The sequence below is a fragment of the Orbicella faveolata genome, unplaced genomic scaffold, assembly GCF_042242905.1.
Source record: "Orbicella faveolata isolate gen_17 unplaced genomic scaffold, um_ofav_v1 contig_1, whole genome shotgun sequence".
Classification (NCBI taxonomy): Eukaryota; Metazoa; Cnidaria; class Anthozoa; order Scleractinia; family Merulinidae; genus Orbicella; species Orbicella faveolata.
Window position 1 is genome coordinate 7,136,526 of NW_028301536.1, and position 25,143 is coordinate 7,161,668.

The 25,143-nt window shown below is 40.2% G+C and overlaps 4 protein-coding genes across 5 annotated transcripts in view; 1 reads left to right on the forward strand and 3 right to left on the reverse strand.

Moving 5' to 3' along the window:
* The window catches only part of LOC110054696 (exocyst complex component 4-like), a 30,151-nt gene extending 29,073 nt beyond the window's left edge, over positions 1–1,078 (reverse strand). For both annotated transcript variants that reach the window (XM_089287160.1, XM_089287154.1), the window contains exons 1-3: positions 980–1,078; positions 867–907; positions 30–118 (exon numbers count right to left, since the gene is read on the reverse strand). In XM_089287160.1, the coding sequence (XP_089143286.1) occupies positions 30–118; positions 867–907; positions 980–1,063 (214 nt within the window). In that variant the 5' untranslated portion in view covers positions 1,064–1,078. The remainder of the gene's footprint in view (positions 1–29; positions 119–866; positions 908–979) is intronic.
* Positions 1,076–25,029, forward strand: LOC110054688 (uncharacterized). The gene is made up of 6 exons (XM_089287182.1): positions 1,076–1,195; positions 2,227–2,474; positions 4,585–4,659; positions 21,154–21,398; positions 22,961–23,162; positions 24,060–25,029. The coding sequence occupies exons 1-6, from the start codon at positions 1,102–1,104 to the stop codon at positions 24,288–24,290; spliced, it is 1,095 nt and encodes a 364-aa protein (XP_089143308.1). The 5' UTR covers positions 1,076–1,101; the 3' UTR covers positions 24,291–25,029.
* Positions 7,520–11,699, reverse strand: LOC110054691 (transcobalamin-1-like). Its single transcript, XM_089287172.1, has 5 exons — positions 11,577–11,699; positions 10,021–10,679; positions 9,060–9,240; positions 8,613–8,632; positions 7,520–8,294 (listed from the first exon to the last, which is right to left on the reverse strand). Exons 1-5 carry the CDS (start codon positions 11,641–11,643, stop codon positions 7,956–7,958), a joined length of 1,266 nt encoding a protein of 421 aa, XP_089143298.1. The 5' UTR covers positions 11,644–11,699; the 3' UTR covers positions 7,520–7,955.
* On the reverse strand, positions 15,694–19,857 carry LOC110054692 (transcobalamin-1-like). Its single transcript, XM_089287177.1, has 5 exons — positions 19,725–19,857; positions 18,202–18,857; positions 17,193–17,373; positions 16,739–16,758; positions 15,694–16,420 (listed from the first exon to the last, which is right to left on the reverse strand). Exons 1-5 carry the CDS (start codon positions 19,789–19,791, stop codon positions 16,082–16,084), a joined length of 1,263 nt encoding a protein of 420 aa, XP_089143303.1. The 5' UTR covers positions 19,792–19,857; the 3' UTR covers positions 15,694–16,081.
* Positions 25,030–25,143: the final 114 nt, after the last annotated feature.

The window sequence follows — 25,143 nt, forward strand, 5'->3', positions numbered from 1 at the left end:
TCTCTGGCATTTTTAAAGCAAGATCTAACCTTCAACTTGTCTGTTTAGCTTGTCATCATATCCTGACAGTTCATGCTGCAGCCTTTCCCTTTCAATAACTCGTCTTTCCACATTATCACTGATAAAACAAGAAACATGGTGAACTTTAAGCCATATGGATTGTCTTTCATTTTAGCCCTCGTATAAATATGAATGTATAAAAAGATCAATCAGGTTAATTTAGTCACATCTGTTTCAACCTAGAGGTGAGATTCTTTTAATCACATAAAGTGATTTTACATCCATTCTTTGGGATTTCTTACGAGTGAATTCAAATTGCTTTATGTGATTTAAGCTCAATCTCCGATTGAGCATGAAACAGATTAACGGCTTAACTTCAGAATACCCTGCCACCTGCCAAAGTATGTGCCTAAGTAGACTATCTAGAACAATAGTGCCAGTGTATTCTGCAGTTGCTCTCAGACTACGTACATGTGGTTGGAAAACAAATTAATTAAACACAACTTGATCTACAACATTTCTATGAACCCTTTAAAGGTCTATTCTCTCACATTATTCATGCCTGCTGCGCAGATCTTAAACTGCAAACTTTACGGGTGTCCTTCATGCGATATTTCCTGACGAAAGTGGGTGGTTTTTCACAGGCGAGGAGGTACGGAAACAAAATCTCATTTGTTGACTTGGTTTATCGTCTTCTTATGACAACTTGTTTAGTTAGTAACTTGCTGTTGGAGACCGCGTATATTACAAACGATGAAGGCATTTACAACGTAGTGAAACTAATCTTCTTAATTGAGTAATAAACTAGCTTGTCACTTGAACAGACATCCTGGGTGTCAAATAAAGTTAACGTTAAACATAAATACCTGCTTAACAACGTGTTTATGACTTCCAAGAGCTTTTTAGACTAAGGAAAAGAGAAAAGCTCGTCATTAGCGCAAAACAATTCAAACTTCTCGCAACGTGACATAAAAATTACCGATGAGTCTTTGCCTTGGTTCCTACTCTTGAAAGTCGCCATCTTGTTTGTTTTGATTACCGCTGCCGTTGATAGTGGGCTCATATACTTCCTCGGTCTCGATCACCTCGTGTTGTTTCACGATGAACAAATTACAGCTTGATCTTCAGCTCCTAGTGAGGCCAAATATTCTTAATTTGACTCCTTATAGGTGTGCAAGGGATGATTATAATGAAGGTAATTGTTATAAGCTTGATATTTAATTCGATGCTATTTACATAATATTTCATCAGCGTTGTACGTTTGCACGGTTCACATTGGAAACATTGGAAAGAATTAATATATAGTACGCTTAAGCTTATAGATTCAAAAATGTTTCTAAGTTCAATTTATTTGAGTCTAGGCTGTTTTTATACTGTGAAGTTCATTGGATAGTGAATGCGTTTTGCATTAAGTGGACAGCCAGCTCTTTTTGTGGTGTAATATTTACATAATGGTGAGTCATTCCATTTTTTTTATCCTCCCCCCCCCCCCCCCCCTCGTAGCTAAGGGGGTTCTAGAGGGTCCAGGAAATTTGGAAGTCATTACAAGCCGTTTTTGAGGGGGTAACTGTGTCAGTGCCTTTGATCTTTTATAAATTCTCAGTTGCCACTTTGATCTTCCTTTCTTCGCGGGGGAGGCGGGGGCAAGGGGGGGGGGGGGGGTTAAAAAGTTTCCTTTTCAGAGGGGATAAAGTTCAAAGCTCCTCAATTAGGGAGGTATGGATATTAAATGGAATGTCACAATTAGCTAGTTTATACTAATGATTGTAAAAGAGGTTAGCCAAGGTTTTGATCATTGAACTCCACTGCAGTGGTGGACAAACTATTTGTAGTTACACAAGACTCTTGCTATTATGGACCCTAAATAACATCAGTCTTGAGTTTTGAGTTTTTTCAGTTTTGAACTGTGGTTTCTAAAACTAGCTCTACCTTTTAATCACAGCTTTATCTGAGTGATTGACATGTCCGCTACTATATTTCCACATAGTAGTCGTAGCTTTAATTACATGTATTTGTATTTTTAATTGTCCACTTCTACAATACTATAGTTGTGCCACAGCTTTACCTACATTACAAACTGTGTGCTTGTGTAGCAGGAATCTGTTCAAAAATTAAAGCCCCTCATCCTCCTTTTCCAAACCCCCTAACCCCTTTCTGCCATTACACAACATAGAATACATGTACCGGTAAGTTACAATTGTGTGTGTGTGTGTTTGTTCTCATTAGGAGTTCTTCTAGATGCTAATGAATGCTCATATGGATCATGCATCCCGCTGGAAGGTGACATGCATCGTTACCCCTCCCCCTACAACTTTGACCTGAAGGAGAAAATAGCGAAGTTCAGGGGGGTGAGGAAAGAGCAGATATTTCTTGGGGTGGGCAGTGATGAGGCAATTGACATGGTGGTGAGAGTATACTGTACCCCTGGTGAGGGGAGTCTGTTGATCACGCCCCCCACTTATGGAATGTACAAGGTGAGAGGACTTCGCTGGTGAATCTTTTTTTTTTTTAAGTCTATAAGTAATACACAGTACTTATACCTAATCATACCTTTTTAATATGCTTTGGTGGCATATCTGGCAGGTTTGGTCCAGCCATGGCTTGTATTTGGGGCAAGACCAAACAAGTCTGATGTGCCACCCAAGCACCAAAAAAGTTACAGCACAATTAGGTATTTACCATACCCAAATTCAGCCAAGACAAGTGGTCACGATATCATAGCTATATCAGGTCAGTGGTGAGATATTGCAGGATAGCAGAGACAGCTTCTGACTGGTTAATTGCAAATTTGGGTGTGGTAATCATGAAGATCAAGGTCAGTGATGACTGCAAGGTTAAAGATACTGTTAATATGTTTCAGTTAAAAATGCAAAAAATATCAGAAAAAAATGAATACCAAATGAATTTTTTTCCTCCCACCTAAACAGGTTCACTTATCTTTTTAAGGCTGGTTTTCTCTAGCTAGTGGCAGAGAGAGTGGTAATCGGAGATGCGGAGCAATACAAACTAATGAAAATCAAACCAACAGAAACGGAGGCAGAACACTGATTCTGCTTATGATTCCACTGCTTCTGATCTACTGAAAACTAGATTCTTGGAGTCGCAAGCAGAAGCTGAAGAATAGACCAATCATAATGCTTGATTCCAGGTATTGTGATTGGTTGGTTCTTCCTCTTCTGCTTCCGACTCCAACAGTCTAGTTATCACTGGATCATAAGTGACAGGGTTATAGGCAGAATCAGAAGGAAATGACAACATTCTGTTTCTTCCAACTCAGATTCCATTGACCTTATGACTCCACTTACACTAATTTTCACTAGGTTGTAAGCATTCTGAATGAGTATACAACTCTGACTGCGACTCTTCCTCTGACTCTGTCACTAGTGAAAACCAGCCTTTATGGGTATGCATTGCCAAGCTTGCTAAATCTCCCAGATTAATGCTGTTTATAGTGGTCAATGCACTTAGCTACGGCTACATGGAGCTTAGTTCACAAGCATGCTACTTCAACTGAGAGAAACAAATATATCAACTAAACATAATACTGTAGGTTTAAAAATCCCAACTGGGGGGAGGCAGACCAGGTGGCTATTTACAAGCATGACCAAGGAGTTGATTGAGGGTCTGCCAAGAAACAATGCCAGCTAAGTGGTTAGAGCAGGACTTGAACTGGCGACCTCCGGATTTTAAGTCTGGGGCCCTAACTACTCAGCTATGCTTCCTCTTCCTCCATAATAGTCTGGGGAGTGCCTATGAAGTAACAAATAATTGCTGCTTATTTGAAAAGCCTATCAAAGTAAAGAAGAATGGCGTTTCCCGTTTCAGAATATCTTTTTTCGTTCTAGAGATATTTATGTTTTTGTATTATGCAAATGAGGAAAGTGATGATGTTATAGGTGGTTCCACTTGAACAGTAAAACACTGAATCAAGAATATCTCTAGAAATATTGGAGCAGTGTTCTTCAAACTTGGCACCACAAATGTGCATCACTAAAGAAACAGAATGACACCTTCTGTGTCGTTGCCATGGCAACACTTTTGGCTCCAGTCTCTTTCTGTGAATTACCAAATATGCCAATTTGCAACCCTTCGAAAAGGGACAGAGGGTCTTGCTCGGAACACACATGATTCCCATATTGTCTTAACTCTCCCCATTAGATTGTTGGGAGTGGATGATCTTTGTTTAAGATAAAATCTGGTAATGTTAGTTTTAATTAAAACAGGACCAGCAACATAACTGTTGTCATGGCGATGGCACGACGGGTGTCATTTTGTTTCCTTTGTGATGTACATTTCTGGTGCCAAGTTTAAAAACACTGCTTTAATATTTCTAGAGATATTCTTGATTGAGTGTTGAACTGTTTTAGTGGAACCACCTACGACGTTGTCACTTATGATACAAAAATGTGAATATCTCTAAAATGAAAAAAGATATTCCAAAAAGGAAAACGCCATTCTTCGACTTTACCTTGGAAAGCCTTTCAAATCAGCAGCAATTATTTTTTACTTCATAGGCACTTTAATATAAATGGAAGAAAAACATGATGTAGGAAGGGGTAAACTGATATTGTTACATGTTTGCAGGTTGTGGCTGACATAAACAACGTCAATGTCATTTCTGTTCCTTTAACAGAGGAGTTCCAGTTGCCAGTTGAAAAGGTAAGGAAATATATTTTAATTCATTATCAGACAAAATAATAATAATAATAACAATAATAACAATAACAATAACAATAACAATAGCAACAACAACAACAACAACAACAATAATAATAATAATAATTTAGTAATACTCAAAATGGCTGACTGCAGAATCTCAGACTTAGAGGCTGGGACCATAATAAGATTTAATATAACTTTTGTTTTTTGGTGGACTGGGGTTTTCAGGGTTATCGCTGAGTGCCGGCTGCCAGCGAAATTCGCCGGCTGAGATTGCTGGTTGGATTTTGCTGGGTGATCACTCTGTTAAGGACAACAAACTGTTTTTAGGTTACACATTTACAATCATTCAATATCTGAACCGTATCAAACTGTCGAAATGAAAAGTTTGGAATAAATTCCTGACTACCTTGAATATCATTGCCTCTATAAAAAGTAAAGTAATTGAAATAAAATGTTGTTTTGGGCACTTTTTTAGCATGTTCTCTTTCTGTGTACTGTGTCCACCGTCTTGTAAACGCGAAGATTGGTAGCCCCACGTTTGAGGCATTGCCAAAGATTGGGGACGAAAATTTTGTTCTAGATCTCTTGCGCTATGGCAATCTTAGCCACAATACTATTTTCTTAAATACAACCCTAGGTTTTAAACTTTTTTATGTAAAATCATTGGAAATATGACTGACACTGTCACAGATGCAAGAAAGTCAAGGAGGCCATTGGGTCCTCTGCGAGATTATTATTTTAATTATTATAAATTATTTACATGGTTTAGTGGTGTAGTTTGTTGATCACTGTTATAAAACCAAGACCCAAAGTGAACTCATTTCACCAGTCAGAGTTGTTACTTTAGAATCAAACTTGGGGATTTGAAGGAAGAGAAAAAATGGAGTGACACTACGATGTCGATGTAAGCCATAACTGTTGTTTTTCTCAGAAATGGCGTAATTTTCCGTACTTTTGTGATTCAGTCCGCAAATTTAGATACACTGTAACGTAAGTCTTCCTTGTGTGATCTATATGAAAATAACTTTCCAAGTGTAAAATTGAGTAAGGTTTAAGACAATCAAACAATTATTTGCATCGGTTTGCTTGTTTTATTTTTTTGTCGTAAAATGTCAATCCAGAACAGTTTTGTCAAACTTACAAAATAATATAAAATAAAATAAAATGAAATGAAAAAAATACTTCCAATATGAAATTTTCTCGACGTATTACTCCAAGGAAAACGAACGTGGTCATGCCGTTATCAAAATAGCAACACCGTCCAGTTGGCTTGTAAACTGAATCTCCGGTCTTCAACGTGTAGATAATTTTTTTTTCAGACTGTCCTGGCAATAAATAGCATAAGGGTTACTTAAAGGGTAAACGGTGTGTCGTTAGGACCGTAAATAAAAAGTCAGAAATAAGACCTGCAAACAATCAACTCTTGAGTCACTCGCTAAGCGGAAGTTTCGAGAGTCACTTGACCGACCAACAAGACGTCACACCATTCCTGTCTTCAAAACAGTATGCAAAGGTAAAAACGAAAGAATGAACTTCTTACATACAACTAGCTACGACTAGCTGACCTGCGGTTTTGGGTTTGAGTTGGTCAGGGTGTGGTGAATATCCTGGTGTTAGACTGGTTGTCTTGAGATGTCACAGCTGAGCTGGTATCAACACTTTCATCAAACCACCCGTTGGATTAGCGGAGGCGTCGACAGTTTCTCGTCCGGTTTCCACGCGTCTGTCCTCGGGTCAGGTACCCCGCGCTGTCCTGAGAGAGCTTATATTTTGTTTGATTGCCTCAAGAGTTCGCAAGTACCTCTTTACACCCCGTGTAGCTCGTAAACAGGCTCTGTCGTCGAGGATGGAGCGAAGAGAAAGCGAGGAAAAAGAGCCCTCATCTCATTCCCCCCTCGACCACTTCACTCTCAGCTTGTTCCGTTTCAGCTCTTCCAGTCGCGGTCAGACTCTTGCAGCTGGAGCCGGTCCGCAGGCGAAATACTGGGTGACGAGAAGCATTGTGAGAGTAAAGTGTGTTGGATGGAAAAAGAAGATAATACATTGCCTCTGCCTGGCTGGTCCTCGAATCCGAATCGCTTGATCTAAAGCCCGGGCCACGGACTCGCAAGTACTCACGAGTAGCCGCAAGTTGAACTAGCGTCGAGACTTGTATTGGGTGGCCAGACGGACTCGCAAGTTTCCTCGCTGGTACACGAAAGTCGCAAAAAAAAAAAAAAAAAAAAAAAAAAAATTAAGGCTTCATGTACTGTATTTCATTGGCTAATAATAGGGCAATTGACGTCACTCAACTTGCGTTGACTTGGGTTGGGTGGCCAAACGCGTCGACTTGCGTACAAACTTGATCTCAACCGAAGTGAGCACAAGTCATCGCAAGTCAACGCTAGTCAACGTAAGGCCTGGCCAAACGGACTCGCAAGTAGAGCCAAATTTTAAACTTGCGTTTACTTGCGAGTCTTAAAGGTAAGGATCGGCTAACACAACCAGGATATTCAGGTTACCGAGAAGGCCTTCACGATCCCTTCTCTGAAATACGACTAAGTTAATTAGGGGTCCCGCACTAAACAAGTTGCAAGCGTCGTAAAAGATAACAATGGTCGAAGTTAAGGGAATGGCTATCTTCGGTACGGCCTGTAAAATTGAAATGGTCACGATGCGTCAGCAGAATATTCCGCGTGCAGCAATGGGTTCAGGGATTCCAGACGGGAGAAAACAAGGAGTAGACCCACGGAGAGATTAGAAGCGGTCAGCTGGGAGCAACAGGCACACGAACTTAAAACAAAAGAAGAGCTTTACTGGCCGCGGAAAAAGCATTTGGGGTGTGATACAAGAGGCGCACGCAAAATGGTTGCAAACCTTATGGTTAAAAACACAGTTTCTTTAATAACAAACCTCTGGTGTCTACATAACTAAGTACACAGCATGATTAACCAACAGGGTACACGTTTAATAGCAAAGCCAAGTAAGGTAAATGTAATTTTGGTTTTGGCATCGATCGATCTTTTCTTTGTCTTTTACGTTCAGAATAAATCAAAGCAACACTAATGTAATTTGTTTGCGTTTAACGCTGAAGAAAAAAAAAACTATTTTCCTCAAAGTAAGGAAGCTTTAATTGATCTTTCTCTCGTTAACTCTCTGCGGGTTAATGAGTATTTGACAGCGAATACAACGAAAGTGAAATCACGGCATCTTCTTGATATATATTTTCTCTACATGTGGCGTCCGAATGTGACACAAAAATCAAACAACAGCTTTATCCTGAGGAAGTAAAATCGAACGTGAGCTTTTTCTTTTCATTTGCGCCAAAAGAGCTGCTTGTACACAAACACCAGTGTAGACCCGTCACCAGGGATCAGATAATCGATTCCAGTAGACGCTGATTTGCCGTCAATATAGATCATCCAGTAGACCTTCTCAGCAGGTCTCCGGTGGATCCCACAAATGGACTGGACACTGTGTCCCCACATCGTCATTTTGGCAGTGAAGTTGAAGCAGGGATCTTGTGTGGCAGCCAGTTTCAAGATCTTGTGGGCGTTGGTTCCGTCGCGCACCTCAACACATGCAGGGGGAGGCGGGCTTTTGCCATCGGTGTATTTTGTGGCATTAAACTTTAACTCAACGCAGACGCGGATCTGTAATGATAAACATTCTCATTAATTTCGTTTTGATTTTTATTTCCAAGAAACGAATTTTTTTACCTAAATCATTTTGAATGGCCGTAAAGAATGCTAATGCGATGCGATTGTGTACTGCAGTTAGTAGGACTGCAGTCTGTGTAAAATGTTTGAAAATGTACGAGAAGTCGCTCGTTTACTAGTGTTAAAATGTCAGACTCGCTCCGTTTTAAGTAGTTTACTTGATCACTTGAAATAAATGATTTTTTGTCCGAAATAAAGAAGCCTCCTCTTTATTGAAAATATGTGATCTTAGCGTGGATGTTCGTCACGTACCTTGTGATCTTCTCCAGCAACTGCACCAAAAAAAGAAAAAAGAAGACAAAGAAAAAGAAGGAATAAGTTACCAAGGCCAGTTTATAAGAAACGGTTGCAAGCTGCATTGCTCTGCTCTTAGCGTACTTTTCCCCTGCGAGCAGAGATCCCTTCGATCTTCCTAGAAAAGTCGGGATGAGGAAGCGACCTCGAGGTCGCCGATTAACAATTGAAGTGGCCTCCTCTATGATCCTGGTGGGTTTTTGGAGGACTTCTCTTCCTATCAAAATTGTAAGTTGTAATTGTATACACTCCTTTTATTTTTAATTGCGGCAAATAAAAGTAAGTATAAATAAATAAATAAATAAATAAAAAGATAAATAAATAAAATGAATAAATAAATAAATAAATAAAAAATAAAATCCTACTTTAGTCGGGTTTATCTCTCATGATAAAATATCTCCTCACCTGTTTTGTTCACAGGACAAGTTATTTTATTGACATCATATGGAAGGGCTCCAACCAAACTTGGTAGCACGTAGATCGTAGCACCCAGGTTTTTAAATGAACCGTCAGGCTTTTGACGCGATAGGAGAAATTTCATGGTCTCTGCACACTTTCTTTGATTTATCTCCGCTGTCAGAAGAGCCTGAACATAGTTTATAAATTCAAAAGGGTAAAAAGAAGGTAAAATAATAGATGAGTCTTCTCCGATCTTTATGCCTGCAAAGCTAGTGAACTTTTCATACTTGTGAGTAGTCAAACTAGATGTTTTTTTACATTTTAGTGGTTCATTTTGAGGAAACAATTGCTGGACGTCAAGCGAATTGTTATCTGAATCGAGAGATGTTTTCGTACTTGACTATCAAAAGTTGTACTAATATAAATATATGCCAATCCTTGAGTTAGCCTTGAAAGGGTTCATGGTCCACAAAGTTTTCAGCTCAATTCGTGTTGAAAAAAAATTTTTGGATGCTTTTTGGACGCTCTCTGTGAGGCAGAGCTTGTGTTCTTCGGGCTAGAAAATGCTCGACAGCGAGTTTGAAAACAAATTTTTGTTTTCTTTGTATTCAGAGACACTTTTACATCAATGGAATATTATATAACATCAGAAAAGTTCAAGAAACAATTCGGCGTACCTTTGGCAAAGCAACCAAGAACGTTTGAAGTGAGTGAAGGTTACTTAGGATTATAAAAAGCTACTTCGTTTTTTAACTTTTCAATTGGAACGTGCCTTCATAGACTGCGAGTAGGCACTTTATCGCTTAGTCCGTCGAGCGTGACCGTAAATAAACCGAGAAAAAACCTTTCGCGTCACGCACGACGGACTACGCGAAAGAGGGACTACTCGTAGTCCTTTACGTCGAGCCGAGTTCATAGATTTCGATATAAATCAGATAAGGTCGTAAATAAGATCCACTTTACTTGCCTGATAAGAAAGTGCGGCAGTGACCTCGTTTTCGCCAAAAGTGCCATCGAGTAGTTGACGTTTGTATAGTATTTTAATCGCGGCGTTTATACCACCTTGAATTCTTCTCAGTTTCAATCTGAACTGCCCTGGTTTTTTCACGAACTGTTTGACGCATGTCAAAGCAAATATATGCATGGAGAGCGTGTCGCCGCTAGCGTGAGATGCAGCCGTTTGATTTGGGATGTTGTGTATGATGTAATTCAAGTACTTCTTCTGTCCGACATCCTTTCCAGCGGTACACAGAGCAATAATAGCCAAGCTGTACTGAAATGGATGATTGAAGCCTACTTGAGGAAACTTGTCGAGTTTTTGATATAGCGAGGTGACCAAATCCTTTCCGTAAAACTTCCATGGGTCTTGACAAGTGGCTAAAGCACCAAGGATGTAAACAGCCAACGGCCCACCTGGGATGGAGCCAAGACCGCCCTGTTTGATGATCTCGGCATTAAGAACTTCCGCTCCGTGCTCGACAGAGTGACCAACCAATCTCAGCGAGTGGAATGCAAAGCCATTCACGTGCCCCTCCCCGTAAGTACCGTGTTTGTCCTGATAGTTTCGAAGCCATTCAGCAGCTCTAATCGCGGCGCGGGTGAGATTGGCGTCCAGGCCTCTGGAACCTAAGAGGAGAACAAAACAAAATATTGATAGTTGTGTTGTGAAATGTGAAGTTTTTAGTTAAAAAGAAGTAATTGGACAAGGAAGCAACCTACTCAACGCCGATCATCTGGATGTCACGCAACGGTTTTGTGCTTAGCAATTGGCGGAAGTGACAATATATTTTTTTTTCTCTTTTTTTTTTTTTTTGCGTTGCCGGCATAGTTTCACATCCAACACAGCAAGAATGGGTCTTAACTTGTTTGTTTATAGATTACCTTTTTTGGTCACATTTTTTGCTTACCAGCGACTGGGGAATTCGGAATTCGAGACGCTCAAAAAAAAAAAAAAAACTGAGAAAGAAGCCACAGAAATCGAGGTTTACTTTTGCGAAATAGTCGACAATCGAGCATTTTTTGTCTTCTGGGAACGCGTTTGGGCCTTTACGTTTTGGACTCTGCCAAAAATGATATGCCCTGTCATTACTTCTCCCTAATACCCTCGCGAAAATTGCGCTTCCACTGTTTCAATACACGATTATAGCAGAGGTGAGAAGCCAAAGCAGTCGCGTTAACAACGTTTTGAAAGGAATCCTCCAGCTTGGTTGAGGATTTCAGGCTTTGTGATGTCATTCCTCCGTTCTTTGTAGTGTATAAGGAATCTGCGATGTGTTCAGCTGATGTAGACACGGGAAATGCAAAAGCAGGGTTAGACACAGGTCAACTGAGCTCCGTTAAATTCTAGACGTGTAAAGAGAGCCCTTTCCTGAGTATATAATGTCTAGCCGGCGAAGAACAGGCAGGGCTTCCGAGGTTATTTTTGTGTATTGCTAAGTTCACGTTTACATTGTAGTGTAAATATCGGCTTCTACCCGACACATTGAAATAAAATCAAGTAACCTTGAGTTTCACTTCTCTTACCGCAAAATCCCTTGGCTTGTGGAAATACAGCACTAAGCACCAAGAGCGTCAAATATAGGCAGTTCATGGTTAAACTATGTTTGATCTGAATAACTTCCGAACCATTTAAAAAATCAAGGTCATAAACCTTGCGCCGAGTTATATTTTAATTTGTTCCCAGTACTTCTCGGATCATGTTTTACTGGTTTTACTAGTTTTACTTTCTTGTTACATCTCTAAATTTAGCCGTCCAAGTTCTTCGTCGTTAATCCATTTTAATCTTGCCAAATTCTAACCACCTTTGGTAGTTGTTTAGTTCATTATTAACCTTTGCTGTCTCTCTACCTAAGTCAACTATGATTTTGAGTTGATTATCAATTATGAATTATTATTATTATCAATTATTAATTATTGATTAAGAATCCGCTTGCAAACAAATCAGCTAAGCACACAATATTGTAAGAGAACTGCCGTCGTAAATAATGAGGTGCTCTTGCACGCACGCGTAGGAAAATAATTCTAGGGGAGGGAATGAAATAAATGACAACACACACAAGTAAAGGTAAACTTTTATTTAGACGTTGGCGAATTGACCGGTACGACGTTGGCGAAGCGACTTAGGACGTTGGCGAATCGACCTAAGACGTTGGCGAACGAGACGTTGGCGAAACAACTCGTAGGCGAAACGACCGGATACCCTTGCAAACAGTTCTAATCACATCCTGGCCCGGCGTCACAATATAGAATTCGAATGCAAGTAAGCAAACATGTTCACGGTAAATTTCATATTTCGTCCCTCGAAAGAAATACGTGGAGACTTAAAAGTATATCTTGCAGTAGAAATGAGCCTAAACAATACATAAACACATGGCAAATTACAGAGGTGTCAAACTCTACGAAGCGACATGCAGATAACAGCGGAAACCATGCAGACCTATGACGTAGAAAATTTGCCATAGCACGATCTAACAGCTCAACTCTACTTAAAATTCCTCCTTATTACACAACATGAAGTGCCCTTCCTAAACACGAGTCAAGCGACAAAAAAGGTCGAGTGACCGGTCAGAGAATGGCAAATGTACAAATGTCACGAACCATAGAAGTCGTGTAGGCTAGTCACCCCATTTTACACTGAACTCGGGTGATTTTCCGTCATTCCGTCTTTTAAGAATTCGGATGATTTTCCGCCATTCCATCTTTTAGGATTTCGGGGGATCTTCCGCCGTTCCGCCGTTCCGCCGTTCCGCCGTTCCACCGTTCCGCCATTCCGCCGTTCCATCGTTTCGCCGTTCCGCCGTTCCACGATTCCCTCTTTCAGGATTTGGGGTCATTTTCCGCCGTTCCACGATTCCATCTTTTAGGATTTGAGCCATTTTCCGCCGTTGCGTCATTCCGGCTTTTAGGGTCGCCCGCACAGTACAACAAACAGCTTTTAGGTTACACACGTACAATCATTGATATCTGATTCATATCGAACTGTCTAAGTGAAAAGTTTGCCACTATAATGAGTAAAGTAACTGAAATAAAATCTTGTTTTGAGCACTCTTTTAGCTTGTTCTCTTTCTGTGTACTGCGTCCACCATCTTGTAAACGCGAAGCTTGGTAGCCCCGCGTTCAAGGCGTTGCCAAAGATTGAGAACGAAAATTTTGTTCCAGATCTCTCGCTTTATGGAAATCTTAGCCACAAGACTATTTTCTTAGCTACAACCCTAGGTTTTAAAATTTTTTATGTAAAATCCTTGGAAATATGACTGACACTGTCACAGATGCAAGAAAGGCAAGGAGGCCATTGGGTCCTCTGCAAGATTATTTTAATTGTTATAAATTATTTACGTGGTTTAGTGGTGTAGTTTGTTGATCACTGCTATAAAACCAAGACCCCAAAGTGAACACATTTCACCAGTCAGAGTTGTAACAACGTCAGTCTGGCTTTACCATAATTATATTTTGATGGGGAGAAGATCTCTACTCTCTAAATGCAGAATCAAGCTTGGGGATTTGAAGGAAGAGAAAAAATGGTGTGATCATTAGCTTGCTATTAAAAGAAAGGAACATGGGTTGGGTTCAGTTTTCTGCTGACAAATGATATTAAATATAGTACATATACGTTGGACAAAACTGTTCTGGATCGACGTTTTACAACAAAAAATTGAAACAAGCGAAGTGACACCAATAATTTTGCGATTGTCATAAACTTTATAAAATTTCACACATGGAAACGTATTTTTATATGCATCACACAAGAAAGGCTTGCGTTACACTTTGTCCAAATTTGGCAACTGAGTCACCAAAGAGTCACATTTGGAATGTTTGAATGTTGTTTTGCGAAGACACTGTGTTGGTGGATTCTTTTGTGAAGATTTTGACAAGAAAGCACGAGAAAGACTTACAACGTATTTTGCCAATAAAATACGATACTGTCTTCAGAAAGTGATCTTCTTTAAAATATTTAAACTGTTCTTGCCACCAGATGGGTCTTCCACCTGTTTTGAAGATGGCTGCTTTTAGCTCGCGCTTCGCACAAGCCACAATTGCACAAAATACTGCCGCTGTGTTAAGGTGACTCCAAACAGTTTCCCAAGCTTAGATTTTGATGGGTCGTTATAACCACTCTTTGTCACTTGATGCTACAATCATAGTATCAAAAAACTGCCCAATCATTGGTAAACGCTTTATAATTTTCGTGACACAATAGGTTACCATAGCAACAGTATGACCTAAAAATACCCTTAATTACAGCTTTAGGGGCTTATAATTCAAAAACGGCACGGTAAATTTTTTTATATTATCAACTTTCGCTAAGCGTGATAACACGCAACTTTTTGGCAAAGTTTAAAAAAATTCTGTAGGTAGGGTTCGAAAATTTAAGGGTGTTGTGGATGTCCTAGTGTTAGACTGGTTGTCTTGGTATGTCACAGCTGAGCTGGTATCAACACTTTCATCAAACCACCCGTTGGATTAGCGGAGGTGTCGACAGTTTCTCTTGTGCGGTTTCCAAGCGTCTGTCCTCAGGTCAAGTACCCCGCGCTGTCAGAGGGCTCATATTTTGTTTGATTGCCCCAAGAGTCAAGTACCCCTTTGCACTCCTGGGTAGCCCGTGAACAGGCTCTCTCGTCGAGGATGGAGCGAAGAGAAAGCGGGGGAAAAAGAGCCCCCATCCCTTTCCCCCCTCGGCCACTTCACTCTCAGCTTGTACCGTTTCAGCCCTTCCAGTCGCGGTCAGACTCTTCCAGCCGGAGGCTGTCCACAGGCGAACTTCTGGGGGACGAGAAGCATTGTGAAAGCTAAGTGTGTTGGCCGAAAAAAGGAGATAATACATTGCCTCTGCCTGGCTGGTCCTCGAATCCGAATCGCTTGATCTAAAGCCGTGGCCAAACGGACTCGCAAGTAGTCACAAGTAGCCGCAAGTCGAACTTGCGTCGCGACTTGCATTGGGTTGCTTGACGGACTCGCAAGTTTCCTCGCTGGTACACGAAAGTCGCAAAAAAAACAAAAACATTTTAAGGCTTCATATACTGTATTTCATTGGCTAATAATAGGGCAATTGACGTCACTCAACTTGCGTTGACTTGGGTTGGTTGGCCAAACGCGTCGACTTGCGTACAAACTTGATCTCAACCAAAGTGAACACAAGTCATCGCAAGTCAACTCAAGTCAACGTAAGGCCTGGCCAAACGAACTCGCAAGTAGACCCAAATTTTAAACTTGCGTTTACTTGCGAGTCCGTTTGACCAGGGCTTAAAGGCAAGGATCGGCTAACACAACCAGGATATTCAGGTTACCGAGAAGGCCTTAACGATCCCTTTTCTGAAATACGACTAAGTTAATTAGGGGTCCCCTACTAAACAAGTTGCAAGCGTCGTAAAGATAACAATGGTCGAAGTTAGGGGAATGGTTATTTTCGGTACGGCCTGAAAAATTGAAATGGTCACGATACGTCAGCAGAATATTCCACGTGCAGCAATGGGTTCAGGGATTCCAGACGGGAAAAAAACAAGGAGGAGACCCATGGAGAGATTAGAAGCGGTCAGCTGGGAGCAACAGGCACACGAACTTAAAACAAAAGAAGAGCTTTACTGGCCGCGGAAAAAGCATTTGGGGTGTGATACAAGAGGCGCAGGCGAAATGGTTGTAAACCTTATGGTTAAAAACACATTTTCTTTAATAACAAACCTCTGGTGTCTACATAACTAAGTACACAGCATGATTAACCAACAGGGTACACGTTTAATAGCAAAGCCAACTTTTACGTTCAGAATAAATCAAAACAACACTAATGTAATTTGTTTGCGTTTAACGCTGAAGAAAAAAAAACCCTATTTTCCTCAAAGTAAGGAAGCTCAAATTGATCTTTTTCTTATTAACTCTCTGCGGGTTAATGAGTATTTGACAGCGAATACAACGAAAGTGAAATCATGGCATCTTCTTGATATATATTTTCTCTACATGTGGCGTCCGAATGTGACACAAAAATCAAACAACAGCTTTATCCTGAGGAAGTAAAATCGAACGTGAGCTTTTTCTTTTCATTTGCGCCAAAAGAGCTGCTTGTACACAAACACCAGTGTAGATCCGTCACCAGGGATCAGATAATCGATTCCAGTAGACGCTGATTTGCCGTCAATATAGATCATCCAGTAGACCTTCTCAGCAGGTCTCCGGTGGATCCCACAAATGGACTGGACACTGTGTCCCCACATCGTCATTTTGGCAGTGAAGTTGAAGCAGGGATCTTGTGTGGCAGCCAGTTTCAAGATCTTGTGGGCGTTGGTTCCGTTGCGCACCTCAACACATGCAAGGGGAGGCGGGCTTTTGCCATCGGTGTATTTTGTGGCATTAAACTTTAACTCAACGCAGACGCGGATCTGTAATGATAAACATTCTCATTAATTTCGTTTTGATTTTTATTTCCAAGAAACGAATTTTTTTACCTAAATCATTTTGAATGGCCGTAAAGAATGCTAATGCGATGCGATTGTGTACTGCAGTTAGTAGGACTGCAGTCTGTGTAAAATGTTTGAAAATGTACGAGAAGTCGCTCGTTTACTAGTGTTAAAATGTCAGACTCGCTCCGTTTTAAGTAGTTTACTTGATCACTTGGAAAAAATGATTTTTTGTCCGAAATAAAGAAGCCTCCTCTTTATTGAAAATATGTGATCTTAGCGTGGATGTTCGTCACGTACCTTGTGATCTTCTCCAGCAACTGCACCAAAAAAAAAAAAGAAGACAAAGAAAAAGAAGGAATAAGTTATCAAGGCCACTTTATAAGAAACGGTTGCAAGCTGCATTGCTCTGCTCTTAGCGTACTTTTCCCCTGCGAGCAGAGATCCCTTCGATCTTCCTAGAAAAGTCGGGATGAGGAAGCGACCTCGAGGTCGCCGATTAACAATTGAAGTGGCCTCCGCTATGATCCTGGTGGGTTTTTGGAGGACTTCTCTTCCTATCAAAATTGTAAGTTGTAATTGTATACACTCCTTTTCTTTTTAAATTGCGGCAAATAAAAGTAAGTATAAATAAATAACTAACTAAATACATAAATAAATAAATAAATAAATAAATAAATAAAATAAATAAATAAATAAAAAATAAAATCCTACTTTAGTCGGGTTTATCTCTCATGATAAAATATCTCCTCACCTGTTTTGTTCACAGGACAAGTTATTTTATTGACATCATATGGAAGGGCTCCAACCAAACTTGGTAGCACGTAGATCGTAGCACCCAGGTTTTTAAATGAACCGTCAGGCTTTTGACGCGATAGGAGAAATTTCATGGTCTCTGCACACTTTCTTTGATTTATCTCCGCTGTCAGAAGAGCCTGAATATAGTTTATAAATAGAAAAGGGTAAAAAGAAGGTAAAATAATTGATAAAACTACTCCGATCTTTATGCCTGCAAAGCTTCTAAATAGGTTCCCTGCTGCAAGGGCAAAAAAAGGAAAAGATTTTAACAGAGTTCTTAACTTTTCTGACTTATGAGTAGTTAAGCTTTTTGTATATTTTAGTTGTACATTTAGAGGAAACAATTGCTGGACGTAAAGCGAATGGTTATCTGAATCGAAAGATGCTTTCATGGTTGACTATCAAAAGTTATTCTAATGTAAACGTATGCCAATCCGTAGGTTAGCCTTGAAAGGGTTCATGGTCCACAAAGTTTTCAGCTCAATTCGTGTTGAAAAACATTTTTGGATGCTTTTTGGACGCTCTCTGTGAGGCAAAGCTTGTGTTTTTCGGGCTAAAAAATGCTTGACGGCGAGCTTGAAAACGAATTTTTGTTTTCTTTATATTCAGAGACACTTTTACATCAATGGAATGTTATATAACATCAGAAAAGTTCAAGAAACAATTCGGCGTACCTTTGGCAAAGCAACCAAGAACGTTTGAAATGAGTAAAGGTTACTTAGGATTATAAAAAGCTACTTCATGTTTTAGCTTTTCAAGTTGCAGCGTGCCTCCATAGACTGCGAGTAGGCACTTTATCGCTTAGTCCGTCGAGCGTGACCGTAAATAAACCGAGAAAAAATCTTTCGCGTCACGCACGATGGACTAAGCGAAAGAGGGACTACTCGTAGTCCTTTACGTCGAGCCGAGTTCATAGATTTCGATATAAATCAGATAAGGTCGTAAATAAGATCCACTTTACTTGCCTGATAAGAAAGTGCGGCAGTGACCTCGTTTTCGCCAAAAGTGCCATCGAGTAGTTGACGTTTGTATAGTATTTTAATCGCGGCGTTTATACCACCTTGAATTCTTCTCAGTTTCAATCTGAACTGCCCTGGTTTTTTCACGAACTGTTTGACGCATGTCAAAGCAAATATATGCATGGAGAGCGTGTCGCCGCTAGCGTAAGATGCAGCCGTTTGATTTGGGATGTTGTGTATGATGTAATTCAAGTACTTCTGTCCGACATCCTTTCCAGCGGTACACAGAGCAATAATAGCCAAGCTGTACTGAAATGGATGATTGAAGCCTACTTGAGGAAACTTGTCGAGTTTTTGATATAGCGAGGTGACCAAATCCTTTCCGTAAAACTTCCATGGGTCTTGACAAGTGGCTAAAGCACCAAGGATGTAAACAGCCAACGGCCCACCTGGGATGGAGCCAAGACCGCCCTGTTTGATGATCTCGGCATTAAGAACTTCCGCTCCGTGCTCGACAGAGTGACCAACCAATCTCAGCGAGTGGAATGCAAAGCCATTCACGTGCCCCTCCCCGTAAGTACCGTGTTTGTCCTGGTAGTTTCGAAGCCATTCAGCAGCTCTAATCGCGGCGCGGGTGAGATTGGCGTCCAGGCCTCTAGAACCTAAGAGGAGAACAAAACAAAATATTGATAGTTGTGTTGTGAAATGATGAAGGTTTGAGTTAAAAAGAAGTGATTGGACAAGGAAGCAACCTACTCAACGCCGATCATCTGGATGTCACGCAACGGGTTCGTGCTTAGCAATAAGCGGAAGTGACAAGATTTTTTTTTTTTTTGCGTAGCACAGTTTCACATCCAACACAACAAGAATGGGTCTTAACTTGTTTGTTTATAGATTACCTTTTTTGGTCACATTTTTGGCTTACAATAGACTGGGGAATTCGGAATTCGACACGCTAAAAAAGAACTGCGAAAGAAGCCACAGAAATCGAGGTTTACTTTTGCGAAATAGTCAACAATCGAGCATTTTTTGTCTTCTGGGAACGCGTTTGTTTTTGTACGTTTTGCACTCTGCCAAAAGTGTCCTGTCATTACTTCTCCCTAATACCCTTGCGGAAATTACGCTTCCACTTTTTCAATACACGATTATAGCGGAGGTGAGAAACAAAAGCAGTCGCGGTTAACTACGATTTGAAAGGAATCCTCCAGTTTGGTTGAGGATTTCAGGCTTTGTGATGTCATTCCTCCGTTCTTTGTAGTGTATAAGTAATCTGCGTTGTGTTCAGCTAATATAGACACGGGAAATGCAAAAGCAGGGTTAGACACAGTTCAACTGAGCTCCGTTAAATTCTAGACGTGTGAAGAGAGCCCTTTCCTGAGTATATAATGTCTAGCCGGCGAAGAACAGGCAGGGCTTTCGAGGTTATTTCTGTGTACTGCTAGGTTCACGTTTACATTGTAATGTAAGTACCGGCTTGTACCCGGCACATTGAAATAAAATCAAGTAACCTTGAGTTTCACTTCTCTTACCGCAAAATCCCTTGGCTTGTGGAAATACAACACTAAGCACCAAGAGCGTCAAATATAGGCAGTTCATGGTTAAACTATGTTTGATCTGAATAACTTCCGAACCATTTAAAAAATCAAGGTCATAAACCTTGCGCCGAGTTATATTTTAATTTGTTCCCAGTACTTCTCGGATCATGTTTTACTGGTTTTACCAGTTTTACTTTCTTGTTACATCTCTAAATTTAGCCGCCCGAGTTTTTCGTCGTTAATCCATTCTAATCTTGCCAAATTCTAACCACCTTTGGTCGTTGTTTAGTTCATTATTAACCTTTGCTGTCTCTCTACCTAAGTCAACTATGATTCTGAGTTTTCCCTTTGATCAAGAGATTATGATCTTACTTTTTCTATATAAACTGAGGTAACTTTGTGCATTGCAAAGAAAAATGTCTGCTAACTTTATTGTGGCAAAACTTCTTTGACCATCTTAAGACTCGTAACTACCGCCATGTACAGGTCATGTTGTGTCCCGCTTGATTTGAAGTTAGTCTCAATAGGCCTACCGGCGATTTTGGATTTGTGCTTAGGGAAAACTTGGACAGGGAAATCACGTGATTCTCGTGATGTCATCTTGTCTAAATGCTCCGTTTTTAAAAAGGTTTCCAGTCCACACTAAAACGCAAAGCCGGCGTTATCAAATTTCTTCCGGTTGAAGAGCTTTTTCGAAAAGCACCTCTTTCGTGGCGGGCGAATGTAGACATTATGTCTAACCGTAGAAATAAAGGTGCGCTTTCAAATATCTCCGGCGTAGTAAAATTTTAAAACACTCTTACTGGCAAAAGGTTATCCATACAACCTGATAGAAAATACGAGCCTTAAGTGCCAAAGATCAAACAAGCTTTAATGGAAAAATTGCACATAGTACAGAACTAACCACTATTCAGAGACATCTTAAAGATCCACCAGTCATATCTTTTAAGAACGGAAAATCCTTGAAAGATATGCTCGTTGGAGCGAAAATATAAAAGGCTTTCAAATGTTTCACACCGGTGGAGATTGTGAGCCCTGTCACCCCTTGCCATTAATTACTCTAAACCACCTATACAACAGTTGTAGTAAAAAATTAATGCACTTGATGTTACTTGAATGATGTATTGTTGCTTCCTGCGGAAAATATCGAAAGTAGTACGCCAACAACACAGGCTGCACTGTTATAGACACTTTTTCATCCAACTTGTCATATAATGTTGTGAAACCTTCCATGAAATGAAATTCAGTGACTCTCGATATTTTCCTGGCTCTCGCTACCCCTCTCCTCCGTTTCACGCCTGCTACGCAAGCTAGTTTGTAACAGCGTTTTTTCCAAGAGTGTTAGCCCTGACTGTCCTCTCAGAGAAACTACCAAGATTTGCTTCTATTTGTTAACTAACCCGTGACTTCCCTTGTTTTGCAGGTGCTTGAAGCAGTAACTCCACAAACCCACGTGATTTTCTTGTGTTCCCCTAACAACCCAACAGGGAATACTCTGGCTACTGACAACATCATTGCACTTCTTGAAGAATATCGAGGAATAGTGGTAGTTGACGAAGCTTATGTTGACTTCTGTAGCTCGGGCAGTTTATGTTACCTTCTGGACAGCTATCCGCGATTGGTCATTCTACAGACGTTCTCGAAGGCATTTGGCCTGGCTGGAGCAAGGTAGGAGTCTGAGTCGAGAAAGCGAGATGGCATCTGTTTTATTGTACCAATCGAAATACCATAGTTGATGGATGCGGCGTGGTTGACGCTTGGCCTAGAGCGAAAGTTGGAATTTCGTAACTCCTCCCCTCAAAATTCTTGGATATTGTCTGGCTAGTTTAGGGAAAACTCGTGGAAAAGTTTTCAAAAATTAATCAAAGACTACTTTCAAGTAGGCGACTGCAATATTCTATACTGTCAAATTTCTGTCATACCTCTGTTAAGAGTACTACTGTTTATACGGGCACTATCATTATCATTGGTTCGTGAAGTCCAAAGTTTTCATTCATGTAAAAATGTCCTTTAATTGCCAATGAAAGGACATTTTTACATGAATGAAAACATGAAATTATTCATATGTGCTGGCGAAACTCTTCAATAAGGTTAGTAATCTGAGTGCATTGGCGTTTGAACGAGTTCTAATGATAACATTATTTTGTGTTATTGATTTTTCGTCATTCTTTTTATTAAAAGCGGCAGTAAGAAATGCATCTAATATACATGTATGACTTTATACAAACGTATGATCTGTAAGCAACTTTCCCTGAGTAATGAATTTCTTATCCTTACCTGTGTTTCCGTTACTTTATCTTAAGATTTTAAGAAGAAATAATCCTCTGAAAGCATGCCTTTCATTCAATCCTTCTTTTGTATTCAATCTTTCGAAAGAGATAAAGACGAAACATATCTACAGAGACCATTTGCTTTATCTGATTCACTGTGACAAAGCTGTGATTTTCTCAGTACGTACAGCTATCAACCCATCAGATGCCGTCCGCACTACGCCGGAGAAATTTGAAAACGCAGCTTTATTTCTACGGTTAGCCCTACAGTTCACACTAATCCGTCTCAAAAACGGGGCTTTTCGGAAACGCTCTTTAAACCGGAGAAATCTGACAACGCCGGCCTTGCGTGTTAGTGTGGACGGAAAACATTCTGAAAACGGAGCTTTTCGAAAACGATCCATCACGATAATCATGTGATTTCCCCGCCCTAGTTTTACTGAAGCACAAATCCAAAAAGACCGCTGATTGTTGCGTTTTCAAATGTCTCTGGTGTAGTGTGGACGGAAAACATTTGATGCGTATTCAGAGTGAAAACACCGTTTTCAAATTTCTCAGGCATAGTGTGAACGGGGCTTCAGTCACTAAACGCTTCTTTTGGTGCTGTGTCGCCATTAAGGCATGTTTTGGCGTGAGTGAGCATACGACCATAGACTGCGAGCAGTCTCTCTTTTCCTCGAAAATCCGTGGGGAAGAACGCAAAACAAGGAAGCGTGCGAGCGTGACTGTGAGCGTGACGTACGAGTGGTGATACCGCGAGCTGCTAGTAGCGCGGGCGTCGGAAGACGAGCGAAAAGAGAGCACGTCACGCATACAGTCACGCTCGCACGCTTACTTGTTTTGCGTTCTTTCCCACTGATTTTCAAGCTCGCAGTCTAATACGGCCATAAATATTCCTCACGTTTTTCTTATAGTATGCTAGGGAGCTTGTGACCTCATCTTGCAGTGTTTTTCTTGCAGGTTTGGGATGGCAATTGCCCACGAAGACATCATTGCGATATTCAACAAAGTGAAATTTCCTTACAACATCAGCAAGCCTACAGCAGCCATAGCTCACAAGGCTCTGGATAATATACACCTCATGGAGGCTAACGCGAAGAGTATTCTTGAACAAAAACAAAGGATCATCGAGGAATTGAAGAAACTTCCAACAGTGAGAAAGGTAATGATATGCTGATTTCCAGATCTGTCTCCACCAAATACACTTAAGAACAAAAGTAAGAAAAGCTTCAAAGTTTTTTTTTTGTTTAAATTTCCAAAACATTGGGGTTCATTGGCAACTTTTTAAGCTTTTAAGTGTTCTAATTGTTAAAAAACATTAGAGCAAGCAGAATAAAGAGCACTACGTGAAATTAATTGCTCATGAGCTCCTGTGTCAATGCGGACACATAAGGGCTTCGTTCACAGATTCAGTAGGACGTAAACGAAATGAGCACAAATAATTTTTCAGCAGTGAAATGCAGGATATTTCCGCTTTGTGTACAGTCTTGTACAAAAGAGCCCGTTCAAATTTTAACGAATTTTCTTCCTTTTCTCCTGGGAATATGTCCCCACGTATTAGGCATCTGATGCACTTAACTATCACAGAACGTCTCTCCATCTTAGAGCCAGTGCAACTGGGCAGTAAAACAAACGGTTATGGTTCGCAGACAAAAAAGGATCTGGAGAGTATAACCCCTAGCGTTCCACTTAGAGGATGTAACGGGCATCCCGGTCACTTCGTGTTAAATAAGTACAGGTAATCGTATGAATGCGAGTGATTCTTGCGAGTGCAATTTGAAAGAATTTTCAAATATCACGAGTAGTGTAAATCCTTAATTGCTCGAGCTTTCATTCGATTACTAATTTATTGTGTGACTGAGAAAATTGCGAACGAGCGCACGTTAATTTGCCCTGCTGTGCAAATTAAGAATTAACGATAAATTGGCCTGCTCTCAGCCAATTACAATGAAGTAATTTTCTCAGTCATATAAATAATAATAAACCGGAATAAATCACCAATGATTATTGGGACAGCCTTTCAACTTAGATTTATTGATTTATTTTCGGTTGTCTGTAGATTTTCCCATCGGACAGCAACTTCATCCTACTGAGGATGGATCACGCCCAAAAAATCTACAAGAAAATGGCTTCAGAGAAAGGAGTTGTGATTCGCTACCAAGGCAACAAAATCCACTGTAAAGATTGTGTGAGAATTACTGTTGGTACACCGGAGCAAAATCGCGTCCTCGTAGATACCCTGAAGAAAACAGTGGCTGAAATTGGAGACACTCAAAATGGTTGTATATAAAGCAGGTTCAACGCCGCCACATTGGTGTCCAACATGGCCGCTATGACGTCATAGAACGCTCTTTTAACTTACGCTGGGTCGAATTTCGTTCTGCCACTTGATTGACTGTATTTAAATAGGAGTCTACACGGTCCCTTATTCATAGTTGTAGCCCCGTGTAAGATAATAATTACGACAAAGAGGGGCCGGAATTTTTGGTTTTTCTGGCCAATAATGGCACCGTGTAACCTCAAAAGCATGCTAGTACTAAAAACGAGACACAAACAAACAAACAAACAAAATAAAAACAAACAAAAAAACCAATATTATTTTAACAAGCTAGGTTTCCCGAATTTAAGTAGGTGATATTGTCACTCATGTAAAAAAATTTCAGCTTTTCTGTTTGGTTCTCCTTCACTGTCGCTAGTTCAGAATAATGATATATTTTTTCATGTTCAGTGAATCTGTAAGATTCCATTGAAACTGCTAATTATAACGTATTCTCATTTAATTGTTCAATAACGCAGGTTTCTCTTTCAAGTTTCTTAGCGTGTATTTCAGTAACAGAAAAACAACAATCAATTTTAATATCGCAACAAGGTTTGGTATTTAATGTTTTTATTTTGTCCGTAGTAGACTTCACGTCTATAAAATCATAGTTTCAAAATAACGACATGTATTGTTTGTGCAATGAAAGCCGTGGTATAACGGCCGAAAGCATGTTTGAATAAAGTTATTTATTCCTTCGTGATCCTCCTCATTCAGGCGAAACTTTTACCACTTTTGCAATCTACAAGTAAGGGTTAAACTGAATAAAAGATGATGAAATTGAAATGTCATCTGAAAGGTGATAGTTAAGTCACATGCAAAGGAG

Coding starts and splice junctions, on each gene's coding strand:
- LOC110054688 (XM_089287182.1), top strand. CDS start 1,102: ATGAACAAATTACAGCTTGATCTTCAGCTCCTAGTGAGGCCAAATATT. Junction 1,196..2,226: donor AAGGGATGATTATAATGAAG/GTAATTGTTATA, acceptor TGTTCTCATTAG/GAGTTCTTCTAGATGCTAAT. Junction 2,475..4,584: donor CCACTTATGGAATGTACAAG/GTGAGAGGACTT, acceptor ACATGTTTGCAG/GTTGTGGCTGACATAAACAA.
- LOC110054691 (XM_089287172.1), bottom strand. CDS start 11,643: ATGAACTGCCTATATTTGACGCTCTTGGTGCTTAGTGCTGTATTTCCA. Junction 9,241..10,020: donor CTGCCGCACTTTCTTATCAG/GCAAGTAAAGTG, acceptor AACTATGTTCAG/GCTCTTCTGACAGCGGAGAT. Junction 8,295..8,612: donor TTGCTGGAGAAGATCACAAG/GTACGTGACGAA, acceptor TTATCATTACAG/ATCCGCGTCTGCGTTGAGTT.
- LOC110054692 (XM_089287177.1), bottom strand. CDS start 19,791: ATGAACTGCCTATATTTGACGCTCTTGGTGCTTAGTGTTGTATTTCCA. Junction 17,374..18,201: donor CTGCCGCACTTTCTTATCAG/GCAAGTAAAGTG, acceptor AACTATATTCAG/GCTCTTCTGACAGCGGAGAT. Junction 16,759..17,192: donor TTGTCCTGTGAACAAAACAG/GTGAGGAGATAT, acceptor TTTTTGGTGCAG/TTGCTGGAGAAGATCACAAG.